Source organism: Heteronotia binoei, chromosome 5 (genome assembly GCF_032191835.1).
Source record: "Heteronotia binoei isolate CCM8104 ecotype False Entrance Well chromosome 5, APGP_CSIRO_Hbin_v1, whole genome shotgun sequence".
NCBI classification, from domain to species: Eukaryota; Metazoa; Chordata; class Lepidosauria; order Squamata; family Gekkonidae; genus Heteronotia; species Heteronotia binoei.
The window spans coordinates 148497221-148524116 of NC_083227.1; the positions used below are offsets into that span (position 1 = coordinate 148497221).

General features: G+C 43.9%; 1 protein-coding gene across 3 annotated transcripts in view; it reads right to left on the bottom strand.

The window, feature by feature from the left end:
- The window catches only part of CPEB4 (cytoplasmic polyadenylation element binding protein 4), a 94401-nt gene that overhangs the window by 18818 nt on the left and 48687 nt on the right, over nucleotides 1-26896 (bottom strand). Inside the window, exon 4 of one of the 3 annotated variants that reach the window (XM_060240567.1) lies at nucleotides 2182-2205. The exons of the other annotated variants lie outside the window; for them this stretch is intronic. Within the exon in view, the coding sequence (XP_060096550.1) occupies nucleotides 2182-2205 (24 nt within the window). The remainder of the gene's footprint in view (nucleotides 1-2181; nucleotides 2206-26896) is intronic. 3 annotated transcript variants of the gene reach the window in all.

The following is a 26896-nucleotide window of genomic DNA, read 5'->3' on the forward strand; positions in this document are numbered from 1 at the left end:
ATCTGATAAAAGCAAACGAGACAGAAAAATAACCTACTCAAAAGACCAAAACCAAACAAATAACCCTAACATTGCTTAGGCCCAGCTCTCAGTGAGATGGTAAGCAGTGTTTCAGATGTAACACTTCAGTCTGCAATCAGAGGCTTATATGATGGAACATTCCTCCACATTAAAAAAAATAAAAATAAAAAAACCCCAGATGTAGAAAACTAACATGACAGAGGAAATATCTTCTGACATGCTTGTTTTTTTATGTAGACAGATTTATTTGTGGGGCGGGTTCAGTCATCTGAGCCCATATTTACAGTCTGAAGTGGTAGAAACACAGGTTAACCATCTCACTGAGAGAAATGGGCCTTAAATGGCTTTGTCACTTTGGATGTTAAACAAGATTAATTCATTGTTTCTCCAGGAAGGCAATACCACAAGAACTCTTCCATCAATTCCATAAGATGCCCTTTTGCTGTAATACTTACTATGTACATTACTGGAAAGGTGTTCTCTCTTTTTAATTACATAGTATATGTATTAACAAAATTGATTCCTTTGGCATTCCTCTGTCTTTTCAAGACATACTGGGAAAACTTACATCTCTAGCTAGTTTTCTTTTTCATTTTGGACTCAGCTCACACAACAAATATGTTAAAAAAAAACCTTCAATATGTTGTTAAGAATCATCATGGTATAGTTTTGTACAGAAATTATCACAACTGCTGAGAAAATATTTTTTTAAAAAAAAATTGATGAGGCCTGGGAAATCATTCCTTATATTGAGTATGGAAAGCTGAACAAGCTAACAGTAGAAGTACAATCGGCTCCGAAATTCAGATTGTAAGCCTAGCAAATGAATTGGGGATGTGGCATAGAAGACTTCTTCCTCCATCACAAAAAGGCACCACCATCACAAAAAGGAGGGAGACCCACAGTCTAACCTGGTAGCAAAAACATTAATCACTGGTAAATTGGTCTTTTTTATTAATCTACCACTTAACTCACAAAAATCTCTTGTTTAGAACAAGCAAGCACAATACTACTATTCACAGTTTTATCATCTGTGTTCTAGATTTCCTCCCCACCCAATAAATCCTTGGAAAATTAAAGGGGGGGGGGAGATCAACCCCTTTTAATTACATTTTTTGACTGAGTTGCTTTCAGGTCTGTTTTTTTTGCATTGCACCGAGTCCCTTTTCCAGTATTAACTTGTGTAATCACCCCATGCTGTTGTGGAAAAAGTTTGGACAGCAAGCTTGCCCCCTTCCCCCAGCAGTGTTGAGACCTAACAAAGCTACTAATACATCTAAGATTTCCTCCCATGTATGCTTAGAGAATACAGTCCTAGAAATACAGTCCTCTCATTCCATGGGTTTTTTTAAAAAAAAAAAACACCTTAAGTAACCTACAGTGTGCAGTCCTAAGTAGTTATAACCTTCTAGTAAGTAGAAGGGTACAACTCCGCTTAGGATGGCACTATTTGTTGCAAAGTTACATTTTCACAAGTGAACTAAAACTCCTAAAAAGTTCAAAGCTATTTCTCTAAAGCAAGCACTATCCAAAAGCTACTTCTCCGAAGTAAATACTACCTTGTATAAGTGAAGAGCACAAACAAGGATAGATCTTGTGCTATAGGCATCTCTGGAGATACCAAATGTGGAATGAGCTAGATTAGTGAACTAACTACACAGGAATACATTTCTAACATAGCATTATACAGCCTACATGGTTATGAAAGATACTGCTTTCCCATAACAGTCCCTGCTCTTGCTAAAGTGGTGTGGAACAATGCCACATTTGTGTTTAATCATGACCAAAGTCATGTTTGAAAAAGAGACGCGGGAGTGAGAGTAATTTAGGTGCTTCCCTAATGAATCCCCTTTGCAGCCTCTCTCTCTCTCTTTGCCACTCACACACAGTCAAACCTGTCTTCTATTATTTTCAAGCCTATATTACAGAACCATCATGTGATCCACCCCGCCCCACCTGACTTGATATAATTACACTTATTCTGCCTAGACATTCTTATTTTGGAAGACACTACATCCAGTTATTAAAGGTTACCACAGCATGCAAACTGAGGGAGCCTGACTTAAAACAGCTTCCAGCCTTCTATACAGAAGCAATTTGTGCATTAGCTGTGCCACGAGACATTTTAAACATTAGGAAATTAAAGAGGAATGTTGTTACCTCGCCTTCTCCCATATGTCCTTGCTGCATGTCAAATGAGAAGAAAAACAACCTTTCAAACATTGTTAAAAATACTTCTTCATCTCCTTCATACTAGGTCCAATGATTCTCAAGCATACTGCAGAGGAAGACCACATCAGAAACCTTCCACCCACTCCCACATGTTTTGTTTCTGGGACTACAACAACATGGCCGTACATAGCAAAGAAATCTCATTTGGAATACTCCATCTTTAACCACTTTCTCTTCACTGGTGTACCATGTTAAGGATCAGCAAATCAATTAGTAATGACTGTTTTATGGGCCTGCCACTCTCAGCGTTGGGCAGCAGCTAGCAAGTAGTTTTGTAAGCTTATTAACCATTTGGCTAAACACCACGAAGAGCTCCAAAGATTAGGAAAGCAATACTAAAAAAAGACACTTTCTAGTTCCCTCTAGTTTGTTACTCTTCAGTGTTGACTGGCCACAGATAATAAGTTGCTTCAGTGCTTGTCTAGCTCACACCCCAATCTAAAGAAAATGTCAACTGGGGGTGGGGGTGGAACACATGAATGTTTAAGCAACAGCACACCCTTTATGTTCAGAACAACAGCTGGCAATGTTACTCTTACCCACGATTTTGTTCTAATTTCTAGAACACGGGATAAGAATTTAACAGTTGGTCCCATATTAATAGTTCAAGGCATAGTCCTCAACATGCATTATCAGAAGCCGCTCCAAAAGGTTCATAGCCTACCATTTAAGTATCACCGACGTTAATTCTAAGATTATAAGCATATTTTAAGAGAATCTGTATTTGTTCTTTTTAATGGTTTGCTGTCCTTGTTCTAATAATTCATCTTCACAGGTTTTGCAGGTAACTGCGGAACTGAGTGCTCTCCCTACTCTTACAGTCTTAAAAAGCTCAACTGAATAGACCTCATCAGGATTCCAAGCAGACTGGTGAGGCTTGCTGTCTCCCTCACTAAATTCCTCATACAGTCCTTATATAGGCTGAAAAATGTGCTCTAGTTATATATACTACCAGCACAGGAGCAGGTTGGACCAAAATCAATAGTATGCTGGGGTTGGGGATGGAGAACACTGTTGTGTGGCAGGTGAGTTTAAAATCTCAAGGGTTCATTATCTCAAACTGTACGGATTATATTAGAGTTAAGGTCACAACAGCAATTCCTGCTTAACCTCAAGTATTTATTTGTTTATAAATGCAAGGTGTGTCTATAATTTCTGAAGTAAAAGAACCCTATGTTATTCTGCCTTTTTGTGTGTGCTTGACAGAGACTCAAGTGTTTCCAAAGAATCTCCTGACTAAAAAGCTACAAAATCTTGCTTATGGTCTGTAACAGCAAACATACAACGTATACCTTTCCTTGTTTGGTGCATTGCCAGAACTCATCACCGTCAACAGAACTGCCAATTCCTACTGAGGCCCATAAGAATAAGGTTAAATTGACAGACTCGCTTTTCTGTCACTTGTGAATCTCTACAAGTCTGTTTCTGACAAACTGTATGAAGAAAACATAGGCACAGAAGGAGCTCTTGCTGCATTTTGCCGAGCTGATGGAAATCCAGTTTTAGCAAGAAAGCTACAGCTAAACAATCCTACTTAACACAGGTTTATTGTGGTATCTAGGGCTATCCAGTTAATAAAATTAAGACCATGCTATTTGGGATGTCTCAAAAACATTTTTTTGGGGAGAGGGGGGACTATCCCTATTTGCAGAGGTCATTTTGTAGAAAAATAGCTGATGGAGCTCATTAGCATAACTCATTAGCGTATGCTGCCCTCCCCCAACTAGCCAAAAGTAACCTGATGCAAGAAAGGAGAGCCCTGGGCGAGCGAGGCCTGCTTGGAATGGCTAGAGATCCAGCCCTAGCAGACTTCACTCACCTGGGGTTCTCCTTGGCCACACACACACCCCACACAGTCAAAAGGCCAACAAGCCACCTGCCGCCCAGAATCACATAAGAAGTGGAGAAAGGGTAGTGCGGGCTTCTCCAGATATTAATGAGGGCTGCTGGGCATGTGGCAAAGCTCCTGGTGGCTGGCTGGCCGCCCGCTCTCCTAATCCAGGGATTGTTATGCAGCTGCACCTACTATTCAATAGACAAGGTAGGTGGGGAGGAGGAGGTGGAACCCTCAGAAAGGTTCAGGAGCTGTGCTCCTGTGAGCTCCTGCTGAATTCAAAGCCTGCCTATTTGAAGTATTTCAAGAAGTTTTTCTAATTCAGGCACAGGCTAAAGTTTCAGTTGCTGACTGGACTAGACACACAAACCGATTCCTCACTAGCAGTCACTCCACCCCTGGGCTTCTACTTTCCTCAGAGGAAGCCATCGATTCCCCACTAGTCGCTGTGCAGCCACATTCTGACTCTTGATCAAAACAACTGGAACCGGTGTAATCAATGGAAATAACAGAAAAACCACCAGAAGCTATGAAATTTACACAGAAAAGTGTATAAATACGTTTTAGTGCAAGCTTAAATGAAACTTAAACAAAACAAAACTAAGGAACACCGAGCTTTCGACATATGAATTTTCCCACAGTCTTTCAGGTCTTTTCAGTAGCCCTGTAAATCAGCTTCCTTTGAGTAGACTCAGTTGTGGGTGAATGCTTTTTTCCTCAAGAGCCCGACTCCTAACGATGCGGAGAGAGTAAGGAAGGAACTGCTTACGAAAGGACTCCTCATGGTTTCGATCACTTCATCAGCGTCCTTCTCCCGGCGTTACACAGAGCCTCAGCTCAATTTTTTCAACATGGGTCTACGCATGCTCTCATCAGTTGCTACCGGCTCTCCATTTTGACTCTTGGCTCCCTCCAATTTCCCCCACGGTAACTTGGTCTTGTTTTTTGGTGATTCAGAAGCTGCGAGGGAAATTGGAGGGAGCAGCAAGTCAAAATGCAGCCACACAGTGACTAGTGGGGAATTGGCTGCTTGCTACAAGAAAAGCAAAAGCCCAGGGGTGGAGCAACTGCTAGTGAAGAATCCGTGAAATAGTCCTACTCTAATCACAATATTCAAGGAAGATCTTTAACAAAGTAAAAGAACACCTGAGCTATTTGCTGAAGTGTTTTCCAGTACTTTAATCGTTTATCTGAGAGAATTACACTATTCTACGAGTTCCTCAATTCAGATTAAGTCCAAAGATGTCTTTTGTCACAGAAGTGACCCAGAAACAGGGAAACTTTGGCTCCAAAAATCTTGGAGGGAAAAACTCAGTGCTAGTTAGTATAAAAGAAAAGCCATTTTAATGCCAACTGCACAGTTCATCTTTGAGGTGGGAACCCAGTTTTCATCCTTAACTCTCCTCATTATGGCAACTGGATACACTGAACATTAACATCATCTGCCACTCTGGATCTTTCTAACAAAAAGCACTTTATTATCTGTACTACATAAACAAACTTAATAACAGAAGCATTTTGGTTCAGTTCAAGTTTTATCGTGATGGGAATGTGCGTGATTTATTCCCAGGTTTCTGTACACCCTCCCTCTTCTCTTGGCTGCTGAGCAGAAACTGAAGATTGTCTGGTTTAAGGAGGTCTTTGATCTAACCATAATTTGTTGTGACATCTGAATGCAGGTGACCTAACAAATTGGGTTTGTTTCTTGCCCACAAATCAGGATTCTATGTTAGCGCGGGGAAGAAACAAACCACAGTTTTTGTTAGACCACCTGAAACTCTCTAGTACAAGGGTGTCAAACTAATTTGTTATGAGGACTGGATTTGTCAGGCCGGGTCATGTGTGTCATAAAATGTAATGCCAGGTAGCAGACACAGACAAACACAACAGTTTTTTAAAAAACTTAAAATAAAACATGTTTAAAACATTAGCACTCTTGCAATATTTTGATTATTTAACAGTCTTTGATAACTGACACCTCTTGTTTTGAATTACTGCATCAAAAACTGGCAACAATGTCTGTGCTGTAGCAATCTTGAGTATGCTGTTCAGGTGTTGTTCAGGTGTGTATCGGTAAGTTGCAAACCTACTTTGGATTTGCTTGGGGGCCTGATTGGCCCCTGGGCTGCATGTTTGACACCCCTGCTCTAGTACAATAAACTATGGTTAGATCACAGACTTAGGAAGTCTTTCTCCAAAGAGACGTAATGCATAAGCAAACAAATCAGGCTTCATATGAATGAACCTGAATTCATTCACATTATATGAATACAGTGGTCGTGAAATCTTTACTGTTAAAAAAAGCAATTATTTTACCTAAGAAACCATCTTAATTCAGGAGATTTCAGAAACAAGGGTGTTGAAATCTAGCCACAGACAACTCACGCAAGTTACTTAAATTATTTTAATCTTATAAACAGGTTTTCAACAATATTTCCCCTACAGTTCACAAAATCAAATTATTCTTTCTATGTTTCAATTACCTCACTAAAGCTTGCAGGTATCAAGACACTGTAACATTTATAACTTGATTAAGAAATTTTATTTTTATATTGGATTTATATCCCGCCCTCCACTCCGAAGAGTCTCAGAGCGGCTCACAATCTCCTTTCCCTTCCTCCCCCACAACAGACACCCTGTGAGGTGGGTGGGGCTGGAGAGGGCTCTCCCAGCAGCTGCCCTTTCAAGGACAACCTCTGCTTGAGCTATGGCTGACCCAAGGCCATTCCAGCAGGTGCAAGTGGAGGAGTGGGGAATCAAACCCGGTTCTCTCAGATAAGAGTCCACACACTTAACCACTACACCAAACTGGCTTAGCAACCACCATTTCTAAAGAAATAGAGACATTTATGTAAATTTCAGTAACAGCGATTTTTGTAGTAAGCATTACTGGATTTTTAAAAGTAAGCAATATATGGGGTTTAAAAACACTCAGTTTATAACTCAACAGATCTAAAGCCTAGGATGCTGAAAAGATTTTTTTTAATTAGCTGTCATAGATATGTACAAATATTAATCTAAAAAATACAGAAAAAGTGGAGCTTGGAAAAAAATACTTCACTTTCTACTAAGCATTTTAATGTGAGCAGTAAACTCTATTTGCCTTGATGCCCTTCATTTACTTAGAACCACCATGCGAAGCACTGAATAGGATGAGAGCATGGCCTAGGCACTCTGCAGGGCTTGCAATCTGAATAAGACAAAGGCGAAAATGAGCCACATGATCTGTTCAACAGTTAAGAAGGGTAGCACAAGAAAAGGCGAAGATATAATGATCCATGGAGACATTTGCAAAAGTAACGTATTTTGATTAGGAGGGGGAAGATGACATTGATGTGGCAGCAACAAGAGATGCAGCAGGCAGCTGTAGCTCCTAGTCCAATTACCTGAGCCACACTATGTAGTACTTTTACCCACATGTCTTTCAGCAGCTCTACATTTTACACAGCAACCCTATTTCTTGAGAATGTTGAACAAGCATTTCATATAGCAACTGTGTAAAAGTGTGAATGAAAGGCATCATTGGGCAGCTGTTTATACAGTCTAGGAGCCTTGACTGGGCCTTATCTCCCCCAAGACAAAAACAAATAAATAAGCTCTGCATGCAGAAGTAGGTAGCGGGGGTAGGAAAGACCTCTGCTTGAGAACCAAGCAAGACATGGCTTTTGGAGATGTAAGAACTCTGCTCTATTAACAAATGGTCCAACTCACAATGGCAGCCTCGTACATTTATAAGTTTTTAAGGATGTATCCTGGATAGCCCAGTGTCATCAGATCTCAGAAGTGATTAGTACTTGGATGAGAAACCACCAAGGAAGTTAGTTCAGTATCACTACAGAAAAGCAGGCAATACCAAACCATCTCTGAACATCTGTTGACTTGAAAACCCTACGGAATCACCATAAATCAGTTGTAACTTGAAGGCACTTTCCATAACCTAGGATGTGTGTTATGGTTTTACTGCAAGAAATACTGCTGTGCCCAAAGTAAATACAATTGCTATGTGAAGCACAGACCACTCATATGTGCAGGTTCCCCAGATCCCAGGTTTCCCCCATCTTTTTCTAATTAACAATACCTAGTATAAATTTACTGGTTTTCAGTTTTCAATATTACAAAGGTGTCAAGACATCTACTATCATCATTATCATCATCATTATTAATTGAACTTAATTAATTGCCCCATCCTGGTTAACACGGCGCTCTGGCAATGTACATCAGTAGTAACAAAATCCATAAGTTTAAAACCTATTAAAACATTCAAACTAAAACATCCTACATCTTACAAACTCCCCGATGGTGCCCTATGAATTTATTCTGTTCCATCACACTGGAGCTCAGAGGGGTGGAGGAATGAGGTGCCAGTTCAGCAACCATTGCTGTCCTTCTTGAAAGCCTGGCAGAATATCTCTGTCTTACAGGCCCTGCGGAATTGCATAAGATTCTGCAGGGCCCTGATGTCAGCCAAACATTCCTATACAACTAAGATTTTGCAAATATTTGTTTATGGAAGCAGGCATTTTCTAGTTATCATTTACAAACTGATACCTATAACTGTTACTATCTATTACTATGTGCTGTGAGAGTTGGATGAAAAGGAAGGCCGAGCGCAGAGATGCTTTCGAATTGTGGTGCTGGAGAAGAATCTTGAGAGTCCCTTGGACTGCAAGAAGATCACATCAGTCAGTCCTAAGGGAAATCAACCCTGACTGTTCCCTGGAAGGTCAGGTGCCGAAGTCCTAATACTTTGGCCACCAAATGAGAAGGGAGCACTCACCGGAGAAGACCCTGATGCTAGGAAAGACAGAAGGCAAAAGAAGGGAATGGCAAAAGATGAGATGGCTGGACAGAGTTACTGATGTAACTAACATGAATGTGAACAGACTTTGGAGGATGGTGGAAGACAGGAGGGCCTGGCGTGACTTGGTCCATGGGGTAAGAGTCGGGCTTGATTGCAAATGAACAACAACAAACCAAGATTCTGTAAAATATTTGCATGAAAACTATGATACAACCTACATTTTGGTGAAAATCTGTTTATTATTAAAAACAAAACTGAGAGCCAAACGACATATTTTCTTCTAAAATACATCCCCCCCCACCTCCCGCCCGATGAGAAACAAGTTGGTTTGGAGCCTTTTCTCTCCAAATCCTTTCTTGCTGTGGTTACTCTATGTATCACCTTGCTTTTACTGTCATCCTAATTCTGTCCTCTTCAGGAGGTGGTGGGCTCTCCCTCTTTGGATGTGTTTAAACAGAGGCTAGATGGTCATCTGACAGCAATGCTGATTCTGTGAGCTTAAGCGGATCATGAGAAAGAGGACAGGAAGGGTTGCATCAGTGCTTAGTTCCAATGGCCTTTCTTACATGACCAGGTAAATGCTGTTCACCACTTGGGGGCCAGGAAGCAATTTTTCTTCAGGCCAGTTTGGCGAGGGATCCTGGGCATGGAACAGGGGTCACTGGGGCTGTGGGGTGGGAGGTGTTTGTGAGTTTCCTGCATTGTGCTAGATGGATTAGATTACCCTGGAAATCCTCTCCAATGCTATGATTCTATTATTCTAGTCCTCTTACATTGTTTATTGGATGGCTTATGCTGCCTGACTGAATTGTTATGGAAACCTCCAGCCCAGCATCCCCAGTCCTCCACTACCACTTGAAAGGGAAGCAGGAGAAAAAAGGGAGTCACCATCACTCCGACAATGTTCCCAGTGCAAACCCAGAAATTATGTAAAGCCAGAGCAATGCTCTAGGATTCCACTGAAATACTACAGATTTACCATAGTATTTCAGCAGGATCCTAGAATGTTGCCCCAAAGCAGTATCATCACTTCTGGGTTTATGCTGGAAGTGCTGGAGCGGTGGCTATGTACATGTCCACATCCCCACTAATTCTCAGCGCTGCTCAGCACTATTCATAATCTGCCTTGAACCTCCACAAGAAGAGTGGAATATAAATGAAGTAAATAAACAAAGGCAGGATGAAGTTAAAGAAGAGAAGCTGGATTTATACCCCACCTTTCACTACCTGAAGGAGTCTCAGAGCGGCTTACAATCTCCCTTCCCTTCCCTTCCCTTTCCAACAACAGATACCCTGTAGGTGGAGCTGAGAGAGTTCTAACAGAACCTGCTCTTGACGTTCAAGAGCTCTCCCCTCCATCTTCTCCTAGAAGATGCAGACCCATCAGATGAATTTACAAAAATAATATTTTAGAATGAACACAAAATAAAATGCAATATGTAATTTGACACAGAATTTACAGCAAGGTTACTATGTATTCTGTTCCAAAAAAAATCTACTTTCTCCCCCAACTCCACTCTTCCAGGAGATCTTCATAGAATATAACATTCTTTTTTCACACATACTTTTCTTGCCAACATAATTAGAAAGTACAATGCCTCTGAGCACATGTTCAGCCAAGGAATTTATTTCCAGCAGCATAGGTCAGCGCACAGCCATTCCATTATAGAAATTGCTCCCCTCCCTTTGTCCCTTCAGCCTAATTACTAAAGTACAGAAAGGCTTTGTTGATAATGTTGTCCTTTCTGCTGTTAAAGCAATTTACCAGCACTATGGAAGCTACAGCAGGACCTGGTTGACTGGGAGCTAATCTGCATGTATTTTTCCTGCAGGGCTGAGGTTGAAGAGCCTCAACCTCAGAACTCAGAAACCACACACAGGTTGAATCCAGACTAAACTTTCCAGTAATGGAAGGGGTAGGGTAATTTCTACCCATTCCCACTTCCTCCTACAAACCCCATATCTCTCTCTCATGCAGTTTGCAAGGGTTCCTTGTCTCCCTGGAGCAGCATTTGGGGAGGTTCATTTGATAGTAACACAAGAAACAGCCACAGCAAGTAGGTTGGAAGGAAAATATTTTAAAAATATTTTTGAAGCTTAAGGTATTAAAAATGCCACCAGATTTTAAAAAAAATAAAAAGTAGCCACTGTTGCAACAAACGTTCAATAACGTATTTTAAATTGGTAATATACTGTGCTTAATATATTTTCCCACAAAATTAATAAATGATGGTTATTTGGCAGGGTGTAATACACATACCGTACTTCAATTTCTCGAAATATTCAGGATTTGTGTACGCTCATACATTTTAAGTTTCCATATGACTATGCTAGGTAATAGCATAATGGAATTTTAAAACGGCCAATTCAATTTATGCAGCCATAATGTAACAAGAGGAACCACTTTTCATTTCTTTTTTTAAATCACGAGGCTTGGGAAATTTGTTTAATAGTACACTGAAACGCGGGAAACTGTTTTCCAGAAGACATGTTAAGTTTTCCTCTTGGGGCTGGCATTCAACAGTAAGGATTAAGCCTTTGTACCCAAGTCACCTTGAGCCTACAACATAATGTAGAAATATATAATAAATGTGAAGAATTATATTTAATTTAGGGTTGCCAGGTTCCACCTCCTCCCTAGCAGGGGGATTTGGGGGGGGGGGTGTTACAGGAGGGGAGCATCCTGGATGCAGTGCCATCACATCCTGGATGCAACGCATGTACCTCCCACTTCCCCCCAACAATTTAAAGGGGACATTCCCTTTAAATGGCTGACAAGAAAAGTGAGGGCCATATGCACCTGCCCTGCCAAGTGGCGAGCTTGCCTCTTGCAGAGCAGGAGCTGGTGCCCACCCCCCACCCCCATTTGGAAAGAGCAGATGCCACATGTGTCTGCACTGCAATTTGCCACCTGAAGGGCAGGCAAGCTCAGCACCCATAGGAGGGGGGGGAGTGTTTTGCCCTTGAGGTAGGGCATCCCCCTGCTGATGAGCTGGAACCTGCGAAATTGGGGGGTCCTCAGAGGTAGCATCCCTAATTTAATTAGGAATTTTGCGTTGTGCATTTTGATTTTAATTTGTTACCAAAGCCCTTGAGGAAAACAGAAACTGAACAAAATAAATAAAGATCACATATCATAAATTGTATTATAAAGGATTCAAGTACATGCCATTTATGACAAAAATATAGGCACACCTTTTTGGAACATGCCTAAAGCAAATGCAGCTACTATATATGGCATGTGTATTGGAACCTATAAGGGCACAAGACGGTGAATTTCTAAAGCAAGATTCATGCAAATCCTACTCTGAATAGCAGTCAATTTGTAAGTCATACTTTGGTTCTGTATATATTACCAGAACACATTTATTTTCTGTGCTTCTGTTCTCATAGATAGTAATTTCAGTAGAGCACAATGAAAAGATTGTATGGTACAGTTTACACCCCATTTCTGGCAAATTGAGGAGTAAGATATTAGGAATATTTTCCCAAGGGAATGGCTGCACTTCTAGCTAATTAAATCTTCTTTAGCACGTGGCATGTCACAACCTAACTCATTCATATACTTACCAGGGAACAAGAATTATACACTAGATAGAAAGGATACAATGATATAAGGTTTCAAACATGGTATTTCACAGAACTATTAAAAGCCTCTTCACAGAAAAGCACAGACTGTGATTACATCTGAAGTGGCAAATCCCAACTTGTGCTCCCTCTTCAGAAGAAGATTCCAAACTGTGGAAAAGCACAAATCATACTTTGCCAGTTCAGAGGTAGAGGCAAACAATTCCTTTTCACACAGAACAGAAGGGGGGAGCAAGGATCATATGAAGAACACAGGAGCTCCTTTTAGGCTCATTAATGAAGCAGCAAACCACAGCTTGCCGCAGCAGGCCAGCATGTGGAAGTAGGCGGCTGCCTGGGGCCCCACCTGGTCTTTGGGCGCCACAAGGCGCCTCCTCTCCTCATGCCCTGCGTCCACAGATTTCGCTGAGGCCTCCCAAGCAGAGACGGTGCATCGACTAGGCAACATTCGGCGGTTGCCTGGGGCGCCAGCCCTTGGGGGAGGGCTGTTTCTGGGCGCTGAGGAGTCGGAGGAATTTCCCTGGCCCTTCAGTGCCCAGAAACAACAGCGCTCTCAGTCCTGGGTGCTCCCCGAAATCAGAGAGTGCCCAGGACTGAAAGCCGCCCCGCATTGTTTCTGGGCCCTGAGGGGTCAGAGGAATACCCCCACCCCTCACTGCCCAGAAACAACACGGTGCACGACAATGGAGCCCTCCCTGTTGGCTGCTCCCTGTGTGACAAAGCAGCACCCATGTCCTGTCCGGCGATGCCTGCTCTACTCTGCGCCACTCTCCACCAGCGGCACGCCGAAGCAGCCTGTCACTAATAACACAGGTCGAGATGCAGGACAGGAACCCGGAAGTGACCGACAGGCTGCTTCAGCGTGCCGCTGCGCCGGCCCCCTGGGCCCCACAACGATGGGACCGATGCCACAGGGACGGGCTCGAAACACTCTATGACCCCTCAAAAGAACAGCAGTCTAGCTCGCTTCCCCCGAGCCCTGCCGCCATAAGCCTCAAGGGGGCTCATTTTGCGGCATCTCCCGGCGGGAGGGTGGCATCCGCACGGGACACATATCAAATGAAAGAGGGGGTGCAGGGCTATCAGAAACAGCCGGCGGAGGGAGTCGCGAGACCACCCCACTGGGGGATCCACACCCCGAAAGTGATGAAGGTGGCGCAGATAGAGCCAACAGAGCAAACAGGACAAAATAAATAGGCTGCATTATGCAGCACAGTTGAGAAAGTGCCTTATCCCATATACTGATGAAGTAAATACAGGATCTGAGAACAAAATTGCACCAGAAGACACAAACACAAAGGGAGGGAGGGAAGGAAGAAAGGAGGGAAGGGAGGAGGGAGGGAGGGAAGGAAGGAAGGAAGGAAGGAAGGAAGGAAGGAAGGAAGGAAGGAAGGAAGGAAGGAAGGAAGGAAGGAAGGAAGGAAGGAAGGAAGGAAGGAAGGAAGGAAGGAAGGAAGGAAGGAAGGAGGGAGGGAGGGAGGGAGGGAAGGAAGGAAGGAAGAAGGGAAGGAAGGGAGGAGGGAGGGGGGAGGGAGGGAGGGAAGGAGGGAGGGAGGGAGGGAGGGAGGGAGGGAAGGAAGGAAGGAAGGAAGGAAGGAAGGAAGGAAGGAAGGAAGGAAGGCCGCCCCCCCCGCTTTCAGCCCCCACCCTCCCAGAGTCCCAGCTTACCTTCTTCCAGGGGGGCGGCTGGTGCTGCTGGCGAGGCTGGCGGCGGCTTCGGAGGCCGGGGAGGGCCTGCGCTGGTCTCTGGAGGGCCTCCAGGGACCAGCGCCGGCCTCTCCGCGGCCTCGGCTGGCCGGCGCTGGTCGCTGGAGGCCCTCCAGAGTCTCTGGAGGGCCTCCAGGGACCAGCAGAGGCCGCGGAAAGGCCTCAGCTGGCCGGCGCTGGTCACTGGAGGCCCTCCAGAGTCGCTGGAGGGCCTCCAGCGACCAGCTGGAGGGCCTCCAGGGACCAGCGGAGGCCGCGGAAAGGCCTCAGCTGGCCGGCGCTGGTCGCTGGAGGCCCTCCAGAGTCTCTGGAGGGCCTCCCGGGACCAGCGACGGCCGCTCCGCGGCCTCTCTGCGGCCTCCGCTGGTCGCTGGAGGCCCTCCAGAGTCTCTGGAGGGCCTCCAGGGACCAGCGGAGGCCGCAGAGAGGCCTCAGCTGTTCAGCGCTGGTCGCGCCGCAGCCTCTCCGCGGCCTCCGCTGGTCCCTGGAGGCCCTCCAGAGACTCTGGAGGGCCTCCAGGGACCAGCGGAGGCCGCGGAAAGGCCTCAGCTGTTCGACGCTGGTCGCTGGAGGCCCTCCAGAGTCTCTGGAGGGCCTCCAGCGACCAGCGAAGGCCGCGGAGAGGCCTCCGCCGCCACCGCCGCCGGGCCCCGCGCGTGGGCGGGGAAGGCCGCGAGTGAGGGAGGGAGCCGCCCTGCGCACGTGCAGGGACGCTCCCTCCCTCACTCGCCGCCTTCCCCGCCGGCGCCCGCGGCCCACCGCCTCCGGGGCTGGCTAAACCGGGACCTTTAATGGTCCCGGTATAGGCAGCCCGGGAGCCGGGATTGGGTGGCCAGAACCGGGAATGTCCCGGGAGACCGGGACGGTCTGGCCACCCTATGAGGGATGTGCATGAACCACCACACAAGCTCTGTTGCATTCCATTGTCTGAAGACTGAGGCACTGTTTCACAGAGGAGAGAAAGACCGCCTTCCCTATATTGGCTGATAGAGGGAGGAGGGAAACTGCCACAGAAAGCTTTCCCTCAATTGGCTGAGGGAGGAGGAGGGGGGAAACAATCACAAAAAGCCTTCCCTCAATAGGCTGGGGCTCCTCCCCCTCCTCCTCTGGGGGAACCAAACAGCCAGAGAGACATAGACTAAAAAAATGGTATCCCTTCCTAGCAGAACAACAATGTTATAGTCTACAGAGAAAGACAGTGAAAGCGAGAGAAAAGGAGAGAGAATATGGCATCCTGTGTTTAGGACTGGGCCATTGAGGAAGCTGCCTTCACTTTCAGTGCCTGCTGCTAGCCAACCAACTTGGTTCTGTCAGTTCAAGGCTTATTGGGGCCACTCCTAACTACATTTGCCAGCTCCTGGTTGGAAAACTCCTGGAGATTTTGTGGTGGAGTCTATGGAAGCTACACTTTGGGGAGGGGAGAAGCTCCAGCTGGGGACCCACCCTCCAAAGCAGTTATTTTCTCCAGGATGGGGAGAGATATCTGTTGTCTGGAGTTCAGTTGTGATACCAGGAGATCTTCAGCCTCCATTTGGAGGTTTCCTACGCTAGCCTGACAGCACCCTCTGGGTGACTTCATGCCATCTGGCATGACTTAAGTAGGCCTGGCTGTTGCTCCTTTTCAGCAGCAACCCCCCCCCCCCCAAATGATAGCCACCGTGATGTGAGATCACTTCAGAGCAGGATCTGCCAGACATAGATTCCTACTATGGAAGTTGACTGGGTGATTTGGAATCACCCTCATATTTTCAGCCTAATCTACCTTACAGGATTGTTATGCAGGTCAAAAGGGGGAGAGGAAAATGATGTAAACTGCTTTGGTCCCCACTGTGGAGAAAGACTGTCCTTTTCCTAGATGGAGGCTGCAGGGAGGAGAGAGGAGATGGAAAGCCGAAGTCAGAGGGGCAGATAAAAGTATGTTGATGGTTACAGCTGCCTTCTCAACACAACTTACCTTCCTCTACCTTTCCCTTCCCTCTCCAGCCTCACCCCCAGACCATGACAGCAAATTTCTAGTGCCTGTTCTATTTCTCCCCATACTGGGCATTATTACTAGTGTGTGTCATAAAATGTATTGCCAGGTAGCAGAAATAAAAACTTTATAAAGGACACAGACAAACATAATTAAAGATTTTTTAAAAAATGAAATATGCTTAAAAGATTAGCACTCTTGCAATATTCGGTTTATTTAACAGTTTCTGTAACTGACACCTCTTGCTCTGAATTATTGCATCAAAATCTGGAGACAATGTCTGTGCTGTAGCAATCTTAAGCATGCTGTTCAGGTATGTGTCTGTAAGTAGCAAACCTACTTTTGATTTATTGACATTCATTACAGAACTCTCATGGTCAATGCTTTGAACCTAAAACCAGGAGAAAACATGAAATGGCTAGACATTGTGAGCTTTTATACATAAGCTGCTTCATGTGCTGGTCACCCAAAGGAGAAAATAGAAGCTTTGCTCTGTAGCTCCTGTGCAATTGAGCAAACCTGGCAAAGCAAACCGTGACGCAGAAGGAAGTGAAAGGGATAAGAAAGCAGATGACAGTGAGTTGCTTGTGGGACTGACAGCAGCCCTCCAGGGGGCCTGATCCAGCCCTCAGGCCACATGTTTGACACCCCCACTCTAGACCCTTGTTGGTATGCTTTCAGACTGGGCTATAGGACAGAGTTTTATTCTGGTTTTAACTGACAAGCTCTATCTAACTATAGACAAAGGTTAGGCCTCCTTGTTGATCCTACTGGATTTATCTGCTGACTTTTATATAGTGGACTATGCCATTTCTTAAGGCACATGGAGGCAAAAGTGGACATCAGGGTTGTGCATTGAACTAGTTCAAATGCTTCCTCTCAGACCTGGCCCAAAGAATTGCCACTGGAGACCAGTTATCAGTGGTGAATTTATCCTATGGAGTTCCACAGGGTGCAATCCTATTCATCATGGTCTTCAATCTCTATGTAAAGTCCTTAGGACAAATCATTGGTAGTTTGGGGGTTATCTGTCATAAATATGCAGATGATACAGTTATATATATCCTTACCCATCTCTCCTGGGGATGCAGTGGAGGTCCTAAATCACTGCCTAGCTGCTGTGGTTAAATGGCTAAGGATGAACAAATTGAAACTAAACCCTGTGAAGATAGAATTAATGATGGCTAGGAAAGTGGAAGTCTTGAAGGATGTTATGCTCCTTATCTTAGCTGACACAGCTAAGAACCCTGTAGTTATATTGGACCGAAACATTATTGCTAGAGAAGCAAGTTAATGCAATTGCAAAAAAGGCTTCCTTCCAACTTAGCCTAGCCCAAAATATATACTTTAATATCACTGATTTGGACATATGGATCTACACCACATCCCAAAGATGTCTGGCTGTCCTCAATGAGGGCCAGAGCTTTCCCGGTCCTGGCCCCAACCTAGTGGAATTCTCTGCCAGATGACACCAGGGCCCTGCAAGATCTTCTACAGCTCCACAGGGCCTGTAAGGCAAAGATGTTCCACCAGGTTTTCAATTAAGAGCAGCAACGGTTGCTGAGCTGGCACCCACTCTTCTCCGCCCCTCTAGAGCCACCCCCCATGCAACATCCAGCAGTGTGAACTAGAAGAATTTTAATAGGACTTCATTGGGGTTTATCGTTTGCTTTTAGTTTAACTGGTTTAAATGTATATGTCTATTATATATTGGTGTACATCAACCAGAGCCCGGCACTAGCCAGGATGGAGCAATTCATCAAGTCAAATAAATCAAATCAAATCAAATCATAGTAACACTGTGACTAGATTACACTGGTCTCCCCTCAAAATCAATTTGGAAACTTGGTGCAGAATGCTGTGCCTCAGCTATTATTGGGAGCTAGATGGAGCACATGTATTACTCCCATTTTGAAGTTACTCCACTGACTGCCCATCAGTTATCGGCCTCAATTTAAGGTACTGCCTATCACATACAAAGCTCTTCATGACCGTGGTCCCTCATATCTCTGAGACCATCTCTCTCCCTATGCTCTGCCAAGACAACTTTGCTCACTAGAGCAGGGCCTTCTGCAAGTGCCAACCTGCAAATGGGCAAGAACAGCAGCTGCCCATACACATGCCTTCTCCACTGTGGTCTCTGCCTTGTGAAATGGCCTGGCTGAGGAGATCAATAGGCTCCAACTCTCCTGGCTTTCCATTCCAAACTATGTATAGGTAAATTATTCAAGAGGGCTTTTCTACACATGCCACAGGTAATAGCATTAATACAGTAATACAAAAGCTGGTTTTGAAGCTTCATGAAACTGAGCAGTTCCTGGAGTGCTGCTTAGAGAGGATACTTAATACAGGTCCTCTTGTGGATCAAAAACTGGCTGAGTAATAGGAAGCAGAGAGTGAGTATAAATGGGCAGTCTTCGCAGTGGAGGACGTTAAGCAGTGGGGTGCCGCAGGGCTCGGTACTGGGTCCCATCCTCTTTAACTTGTTCATAAATGATTTAGAGTTGGGAGTGAGCAGTGAAGTGGCCAAATTTGCGGATGACACTAAATTGTTCAGGGTGGTGAGAACCAGAGAGGATTGTGAGGAACTCCAAAGGGATCTGTTGAGGCTGGGTGAGTGGGCGTCAACGTGGCAGATGCGGTTCAATGTGGCCAAGTGCAAAGTAATGCACATTGGGGCCAAGAATCCCAGCTACAAATACAAGTTGATGGGGTGTGAACTGGCAGAGACAGACCAAGAGAGAGATCTTGGGGTCATGGTAGATAATTCACTGAAAATGTCAAGACAGTGTGCGTTTGCAATAAAAAAGGCCAACGCCATGCTGGGAATTATTAGGAAGGGAATTGAAAACAAATCAGCCAGTATCATAATGCCTCTGTATAAATCGATGGTGCGGTCTCATTTGGAGTACTGTGTGCAGTTCTGGTCGCCGCACCTCAAAAAGGATATTATAGCATTGGAGAAAGTTCAGAAAAGGGCAACTAAAATGATTAAAGGGCTGGAACACCTTCCCTATGAAGAAAGGTTGAAACGCTTAGGGCTCTTTAGCTTGGAGAAACGTCGACTGAGGGGTGACATGATAGAAGTTTACAAGATAATGCATGGGATGGAGAAAGTAGAGAAAGAAGTACTTTTCTCCCTTTCTCACAATACAAGAACTCGTGGGCATTCGATTAAATTGCTGAGCAGACAGGTTAAAACGGATAAAAGGAAGTACTTCTTCACCCAAAGGGTGATTAACATGTGGAATTCACTGCCACAGGAGGTGGTGGCGTCCACAAGCATAGCCACCTTCAAGAAGGGGTTAGATAAAAATATGGAGCAGAGGTCCATCAGTGGCTATTAGCCACAGTGTGTGTGTGTATGTGTATATATATATATATATATATATATATATATATATATATATATATATATATATATATATATATATATATATATATATATATATATATATATATATATATATATATTTGGCCGCTGTGTGACACAGAATGTTGGACTGGATGGGCCATTGGCCTGATCTAACATGGCTTCTCTTATGTTCTTATCTTAATCTCAGAAGCTAAGGAGTTATACTCACTAAGGTTTTCTACCCATGCCTGGGGAAGGTTCTTCAATCCAAATGACCCACAAGGCTAAAGCAAAAAGATAAGAACCCCTTTTGATCTTTGTGCTTTATGCTTATACAGTCTACAAAAAAGTACCACTTACTGAATTTTAAATTTCAACAGAAAAATCAGAACTCACAAGAATTAGCTCAGTTCTGTCTGATACACATATAGGCTTGGATCCAATACAAAGTTTGTTAATGGAAAGATTTCTTGCTTCTCCCTCTCACTGACAGCATTTGGGGCTCCAACAGGAGTGAGGTGGCATGGGCTGAAATCCTTCTGTTTGCTGGATTTCTTTTTTGTTGGAACCAGCCTACAGTCCAGTGATTGCCATATTGTTAGAAGAGTATGAAAATGGGTGCTTTGTGTACTTATTAGAAAATCAGTCTATAAATCCCAAACCAAGCCACACCTTCAAATAAAGGATTCAAGATGGTCCTCCTTCATATCTTAACCCAGCATCAAATTTGGAAGGGGGGAGGGAATTGATAAATTTCCATTTGTCCGCTATCTAGACAAACAGGAGCTCATCTTTCCCATAGCATTTGGAGAAGCCTAGTACACAGCCAAATAGAAGAATCATTTTCAGACTCTGAGAAACGCCATTAATTCATGATTGCTTCACCACAGACATCATAACTATGATTAGAGATTGTGTCCAAAAAGACTGAACACTGACTCCACTGTTGTTTGTGTTTCTAGGTGTGTACCTTTGGCCTTGGACAAAAAGAATGCTGCAGTGCAGTAGAGACAGATGACGGCACATATGCATGCTGGATATGCAGGTGCTCTTGATTAAATTATTAATATCGCTGCTGTCAGAATTAACAAAGACAGAAGTTGCCAGCAAATGTTTTTGAATACCTTGTTTTCTTGATGAGTGTGGATGTAAGGTGGTCCAGCACCACAATTACAAATTGCAGTGTCTTCCTGTGAACTGTTATTGCAACTTTATACCCAGATTCATTCATTCATACAGCATTAGGAGAACAGCAAAGCATATGAGGACACACAGGAATGTGTTCACTGTATAAAAACACCACATAACCTTTTTATCTGTCCCAGAAACAAAACAGCACTCTGGAGGGAATGAGTTCTTGTCCCTTTTCCAGAAGCTCACTGCTTCTCATTCACAGTTCAGTTTATATATCCATGCCACAGACCCCCAATATTTATTTATGTTAATTTCTAGTCCGCCCTATCCCGCAAGTGGGCTTAAGGTGAATCACAGCAGAGTTAGATAATAACAACAGAGAATAAAATTAGAAGTAAAGAAACAATTAAAACAATAAAATTACTCAATTTTAGGTGGAAGAGAACTAATCATGCCATAGTGCAAACAGAGCTGGAACCAATGATGATCCAATGGGCCCCGATAAAAGATGGAATGATGTGACAAGGAGGCCAGACTCAATATACTATGGGCGTCCACTACCTCATATGAAGGCCTGGCGGAACAGCTCTGTTTACAGGCCCTGAGAAAAGATAATAACTCAGGTAGGGCCCTAGTCTCCAATGGAAGCATGTTTCATCAGGCCAGAGCCAGGGCAGAAAAAGCCCTGACTCTAGTTGAGGCAAGACAGATGTCCTTTGGGCAGGGGCAACCAGCAGATGATGATTAACGGAATGTCAAGTTCTTCAGGGCAGATATGGGGAGAGGCGGTCCCTCAGATATATCGGTTCCAGGCCATGCAGGGCTTTAAATGTCAGTACCAAAATCTTGAAGTGAATCCGGTACTCAATAGGTAGCCAGTACAATTGGTGCAGCTCTGACCATATGCTTGCCTGATCAGGTAATGCAATTAGCAAACGCGCCACTGCGCTTTGCACCAGCTGGAGTTTCCAGATTAGCCCCAAGGCCAAGCCTGTGTAGAGCAAGTTACAGTAATCCAAGCTGGATGTGACCATTGAATGGGTCACTGTGGCCAAGTCCTGAGGGGAGAGATAGGGTGCTAGCTGCCTGATCTGCTGAAGATGGTAAAAGGCAGGTCTGGCAACTGCAGTGACCTGGACCTCCATAGAAAGGGAGGCATCTAAGGTCACTCCCAAGCAGTGTTCCCTCTAAGCTGAGTTAGCATGAGTTAGCTCACATATTTTTAGCCTCCAGCTCACACATTTTTGTCTTAGCTCAGGAAGGATGACTCTAGATCACACCACACTAATTTATGCAGCAGCTCACAACTTTAACGCCAATAGCTCACAAAGTCGAATTTTTGCTCACAAGACTCTGCAGCTTAGAGGGAACATTGCTCCCAAGCTCTTCACCTTCTGGGCTGGTGCAAGTAATGCACTGTCCAGGACTGGGAGCTGGATACCCGATTCTACTCCACCTCGGCCAAGGTTCAGGACCTCCATCTTAGTTGGATTAAGCTTCAACTGGGTCTATTGCAACCATCCAGCGATGGCTCCCAAAGCCTCAGCCTGTCATGGGTGATGATGCAGAAGAGCTGCTGGTTGCCACAGAACCAGCAGCTGGGCCCTCTGACAGCACAGTGGCTGAGCCCTCAGAAGAAACTGACACTTGGCCACTGCCACCCTCATTCCATGAAGTAGAATGGCCACAAGCACAAAGCTCCCCCGACTCACCCCCCAAGGATGGCCTGTCTGTGAAAGAGGCTTCAGCAGAGTTTGGCCCTGTGATGTCAGGAAGCATGTATGAGAACGAGTCGCTCTCTTAGCCCTGAATTCAAACAAGAGCTGACTGCTTGTTAATTGGAAACAGCAGCGGCAAGCCATTTAGCTCCCTGCTCTGGGCAGACTCCCCCGTGGAAGCAACTCCTCCAATCGTGTGACCTGCATCTACCCCCGGCTGGCTTTGAAACCTGATCCCTTGGCTCCTGAACTCCCGGCTATGAACGACTTGGCTTACGGTTGGTGTGTCTGGACACTGTTTGCTATCGGTTCCTACTCTGCTCTTCAGCTCATACCCTGCCTGGGACTGAGTCTCGCTCCCTGCCTGCACCCCAGAGCATGACATAGCCAGATGATCTGGGGCAAAGCCTGGATGGCCCTTCATTTACAGAAAGAGCTGGGTGTCATCTGCATATTGGTGACAACCCAGCCCAAAACCTCGGATTAACTGGGCAAGGGGGCATATATAGATGTTGAATATCCTTGGTGAGAGAATTGCCCCCTGAAGGACACCACAAGGAAAGCCTGAAACTGCTCAGCCACCACTTTCTCAACCACATTACCCAAGAACGAAAGGTTCAAAACTGGATGGTAGTTGGCCAAGACCACAGGGTCCAATGTTGGTTTCTTTAAAAGCGGCAGATCACCGCTTCTTTAGCCCCTCTGGGAAAATCCCCAATGAAAGGGACAAGTCGACAATTGTGATATAGTTCCAGCACACAATATGGCAAGAGGGCCCAGAATGAGTGAATACAGCAGGAAGTAGAGGGTGGCAAAAAAAATGCAAGAAAATATGAGTGCAAGATATGAGGGACTTATCTATGCTTCAGAAATTTTACTGTAGCCTCCCATCTGCCATCTTCTTTTCTTTATTCAGTGTCATGCAGAGTTCTGACCTCTGTCACTGTACCTGCCCAGCTCTGTAAACTCCATGACGACCTTTCATAACTTCTTTGAATGCATCTGTATGCATATACACACAGGAACATATTATTCCAAGTAAATCCCCACAGAATTACTTATGGCCCTTCAGCTTTGGTTGTTTGAATAATAGCTACCTACTATTTATAGAACTAATGTGAAATGGAATGTTCAATACACAGTGCTGTTAATCAGCTTACATTCCACAACAGAACAAAGTTCACTTATTAAATAAGCTAATGCAGATTAAATATTATTTTATATAATTCCTATTTAATAACAATTTTCATAAGATTGTGATTCAGGAACTCAAATCTATTTGATAAGTTTGGAATGTCTTAGGACCTATCAACTGATATGACTTAAATAAAAATAGGGCTTGAATTCAGAACATTCTTTATTTCTTAAATGTGAACTGAACTTGCAGCAGCAGAATCTAATATGTAGGCAGCAATGAAAATCCCGTTTTTAAAAGGATTGCATTTTGAGATTACCTGCTTCATTAGAACTAAAACTATGAACTTTCTTAGCAGGCCAAGTTACGTGGCCTTCCTGTCTATAAATCCATTTACAGGAGATATCATATTTTAAGTGATTAAAATGAAGTCATAAAGTCTCTAAAATATATACATCAGAAAGCGCTGCTGAATAGAGCTGCTTCCTATCCCAACTGAAGAAACACAAGCTCCTACCCACAGAGGTTCCAAAAGAAGCAATTTCTTTCACTTGCCTATACAAATTGCTCAGCAGGGTTAAAATTATACAGCAATAGACAGGAAAGTCCTATTCAAGGAAGCAAATGGTAAGTGAATAAGCGGACTGGAGTGCTCAGCAGATAAATTTGGGGGTTTCACAGTATTTACAAACAATGCTGAGCAAATATGAGAACAGCCATTTTCAGGAAAAACTGGTCCAGGCTTAAACAACAAAGGAGCATTAGCCTTTCTTTGTTCAGTTTTCTTTGTTAAGTAAAGCTACAGTTGCATTCATGTCAAGTTTTTTTTTATATAACAATATTGCTAAAAAATTCTGTAGAAAAACAAAAAAAAACCCCTGTTCCCATCACTTACTGAAATCATGATCCAGCACTTCAAAAATAAAGGTGTTGGGGGGGGGGGGGAGCTGATTCACTTCTGATAAACACATGACATTGTCACAGCAGGCGCTGTAGCTAGAAATTATTAAACCGCCATTAGGGATTGTTTTTTATCCAGATGGAATAGTTAATGTTTTCATGATTTTACTATTTATTGCTATCTTGTTGTGAGCCACCTGAGCCCACTTGAGGGACAGGGCGGAATATAAACCAAATAAAATTAACAAAATAAAATAAATAATTGTAAGCAATTAAGACTGTGACAAGAACTCAGATCTTGTAAAATGTCTCCTGCATGACGAACAACTTTTATAGAACACTTTTTTTGCCATGGTCCAACAGAGGCAAGGCTACATTCACTTATGAAAAAATCCATGGAAGGATTATGCCAATATGCCCAACTGCCTATATTACTGTTGCATATATTTCATTATGAAGGCTTAGCTTATACCGGTAGTTGCTGTAATGTCATTTCACTGAGACAATGCAAGTTAAAAGTAGAGGTGTGGACATTCATGAACAACTTGAAGCTTGCCATTGTTTGATACTTGGGAAATGGACAGCAAGACATACTTCCTAAGGCTCGTGTCAGGAAAGAGGTACTTTTACTGTTACTTTTTTCACTTATTTAGAGTATACAGTAATTTCTATAATTTCCCATTCTATACCTTTTCAGTTTATCAGAAAAACCAAAGTGGGTGTAGATGGGAGTTAAAGTATGATCTAATCTCATTTCACATTTACCATGAAACAACCACTAGGCCTGGTCTCAGTCCAAAACCTGTAGTGCAACATTTTTCCTTACATAATGGATAAAATAGCACAGTGCTTCAGAGAAAGTAGGGGAAGAGGGAATGATAGAAGAAGACTGCAGATTTTATACCCCGCCCTTCTCTCTGAATCAGAGATTCAGAGTGGCTTACAATCTCCTTTCCCTTCCTCCCCCACAACAGACACCCTGTGAGGTGGGTGGGGCCGAGAGAGCTCTCCCAGAAGCTGCCTTTTCAAGGACAACTCCTGCGAGAGCTATGACTGACCCAAGGCCATTCCAGCAAGTGCAAGTGGAGGAGTGGGGAATCAAACCCGGTGCTCCCAGATAAGAGTCCGCACACTTAACCACGACACCACACTGGCTCTCCTACAGCTCATAATGGCTTATTTAAGGCACTTTAGCTTTACAAAGTATGGAGAATGTTCAGCCATCGACATTGTTTTAAAAGTTAAATTAAACGATTCCTAAGTGACAGAAAGAAATCTACTTCTTTCAGACTTTGATGGATGAACAATGAAGTGCTACAGTTATGTACTGGGCTGGGCAGCAAGCAGCCATGAAGAATGGTTACAAATTAAAATTAGCAATAAAATGATAGATGGGGAAGCTGTGCTGCTTTGTCACCAAAAATGTCACAGGCAATTAATAAAAGCTGCAGTATGTGGAATATGCTTACATGAACATGACCACAATAGCAACAAATGAAGCACTCAGAATCAGTTCCTGTAAAACTATGTACCTCAGAAACTGCAGCACCACTAAGTAAAATAGTATGGTCTGTGAGCAACAATTAAGGACGCATCATGGGTAGGAGGAGACTAGAAGCAAAAACAACCCTGGAAAGTGTCCTGCCTCCAGCTCACCCACCCGCCCCCTGCAGAGGTGGGGAAGAAGCAAAAGCTGGCTCTCTCAGAGTGTTGGCTGCTTGTTCACCCCAAATTTGGCAGAGACCACCCTGCACTTGGGGTGAGGAGAGGCATGCACCTCAGCAATCAGTCCTCCAGGACTTCCCAATGGCCTTATTGGCCAGTCTGACCAGAAACCCACACAGAGACTTTGCATGCCCAAAATGTCACTTTAAATGCTGCTCTTGGGGTACAAGGACCCCTAGAAATAGTATACAGAGGGATTTAAGAAAACAAAATTAGGTATAAAATCACCCCTCCCTCCTTGGTTGGATCCAGCCCATTAATTCAAGATAGCTCAACCCTTTTCCTGCATCCACTACTGGGACAAGAGAGGATACAGAGAAGGTATGAAAAACCCTTTTTAAAATTTCACACCTAGATGAGTTTGAAAAAACTTACCTTCGATCTATATATATAAAACGTAAAAATCACACCAAATCAAATGAGGAAGTCACTTGCAGAAATACACCTGCATTAACTTCAGTTAATTGTCAACAAGAAATCTAAATGAGTTAAGCCAACCTGAAGAATATAATAAAAGTTTTGAAAAACGGAAGCTGTCTTCCCAACAGAAATTTCCCAACACCTATTTTTAACATCCTCAGTATCATTTTACAATGAGTTCCCCATTTTTGTACAGCAATATCCTCCAGCTGAGACACGGAACTCCTTAGACTCAAAACTAAGAAGTATATTTCATCATAAAACGCAAGCTATTAGTTCCCAGACTATAACAATTATTGCTCAACCAAATCATAGGACCCCTGCTACCGTTTTAGCTCCATTCATGATTCAACA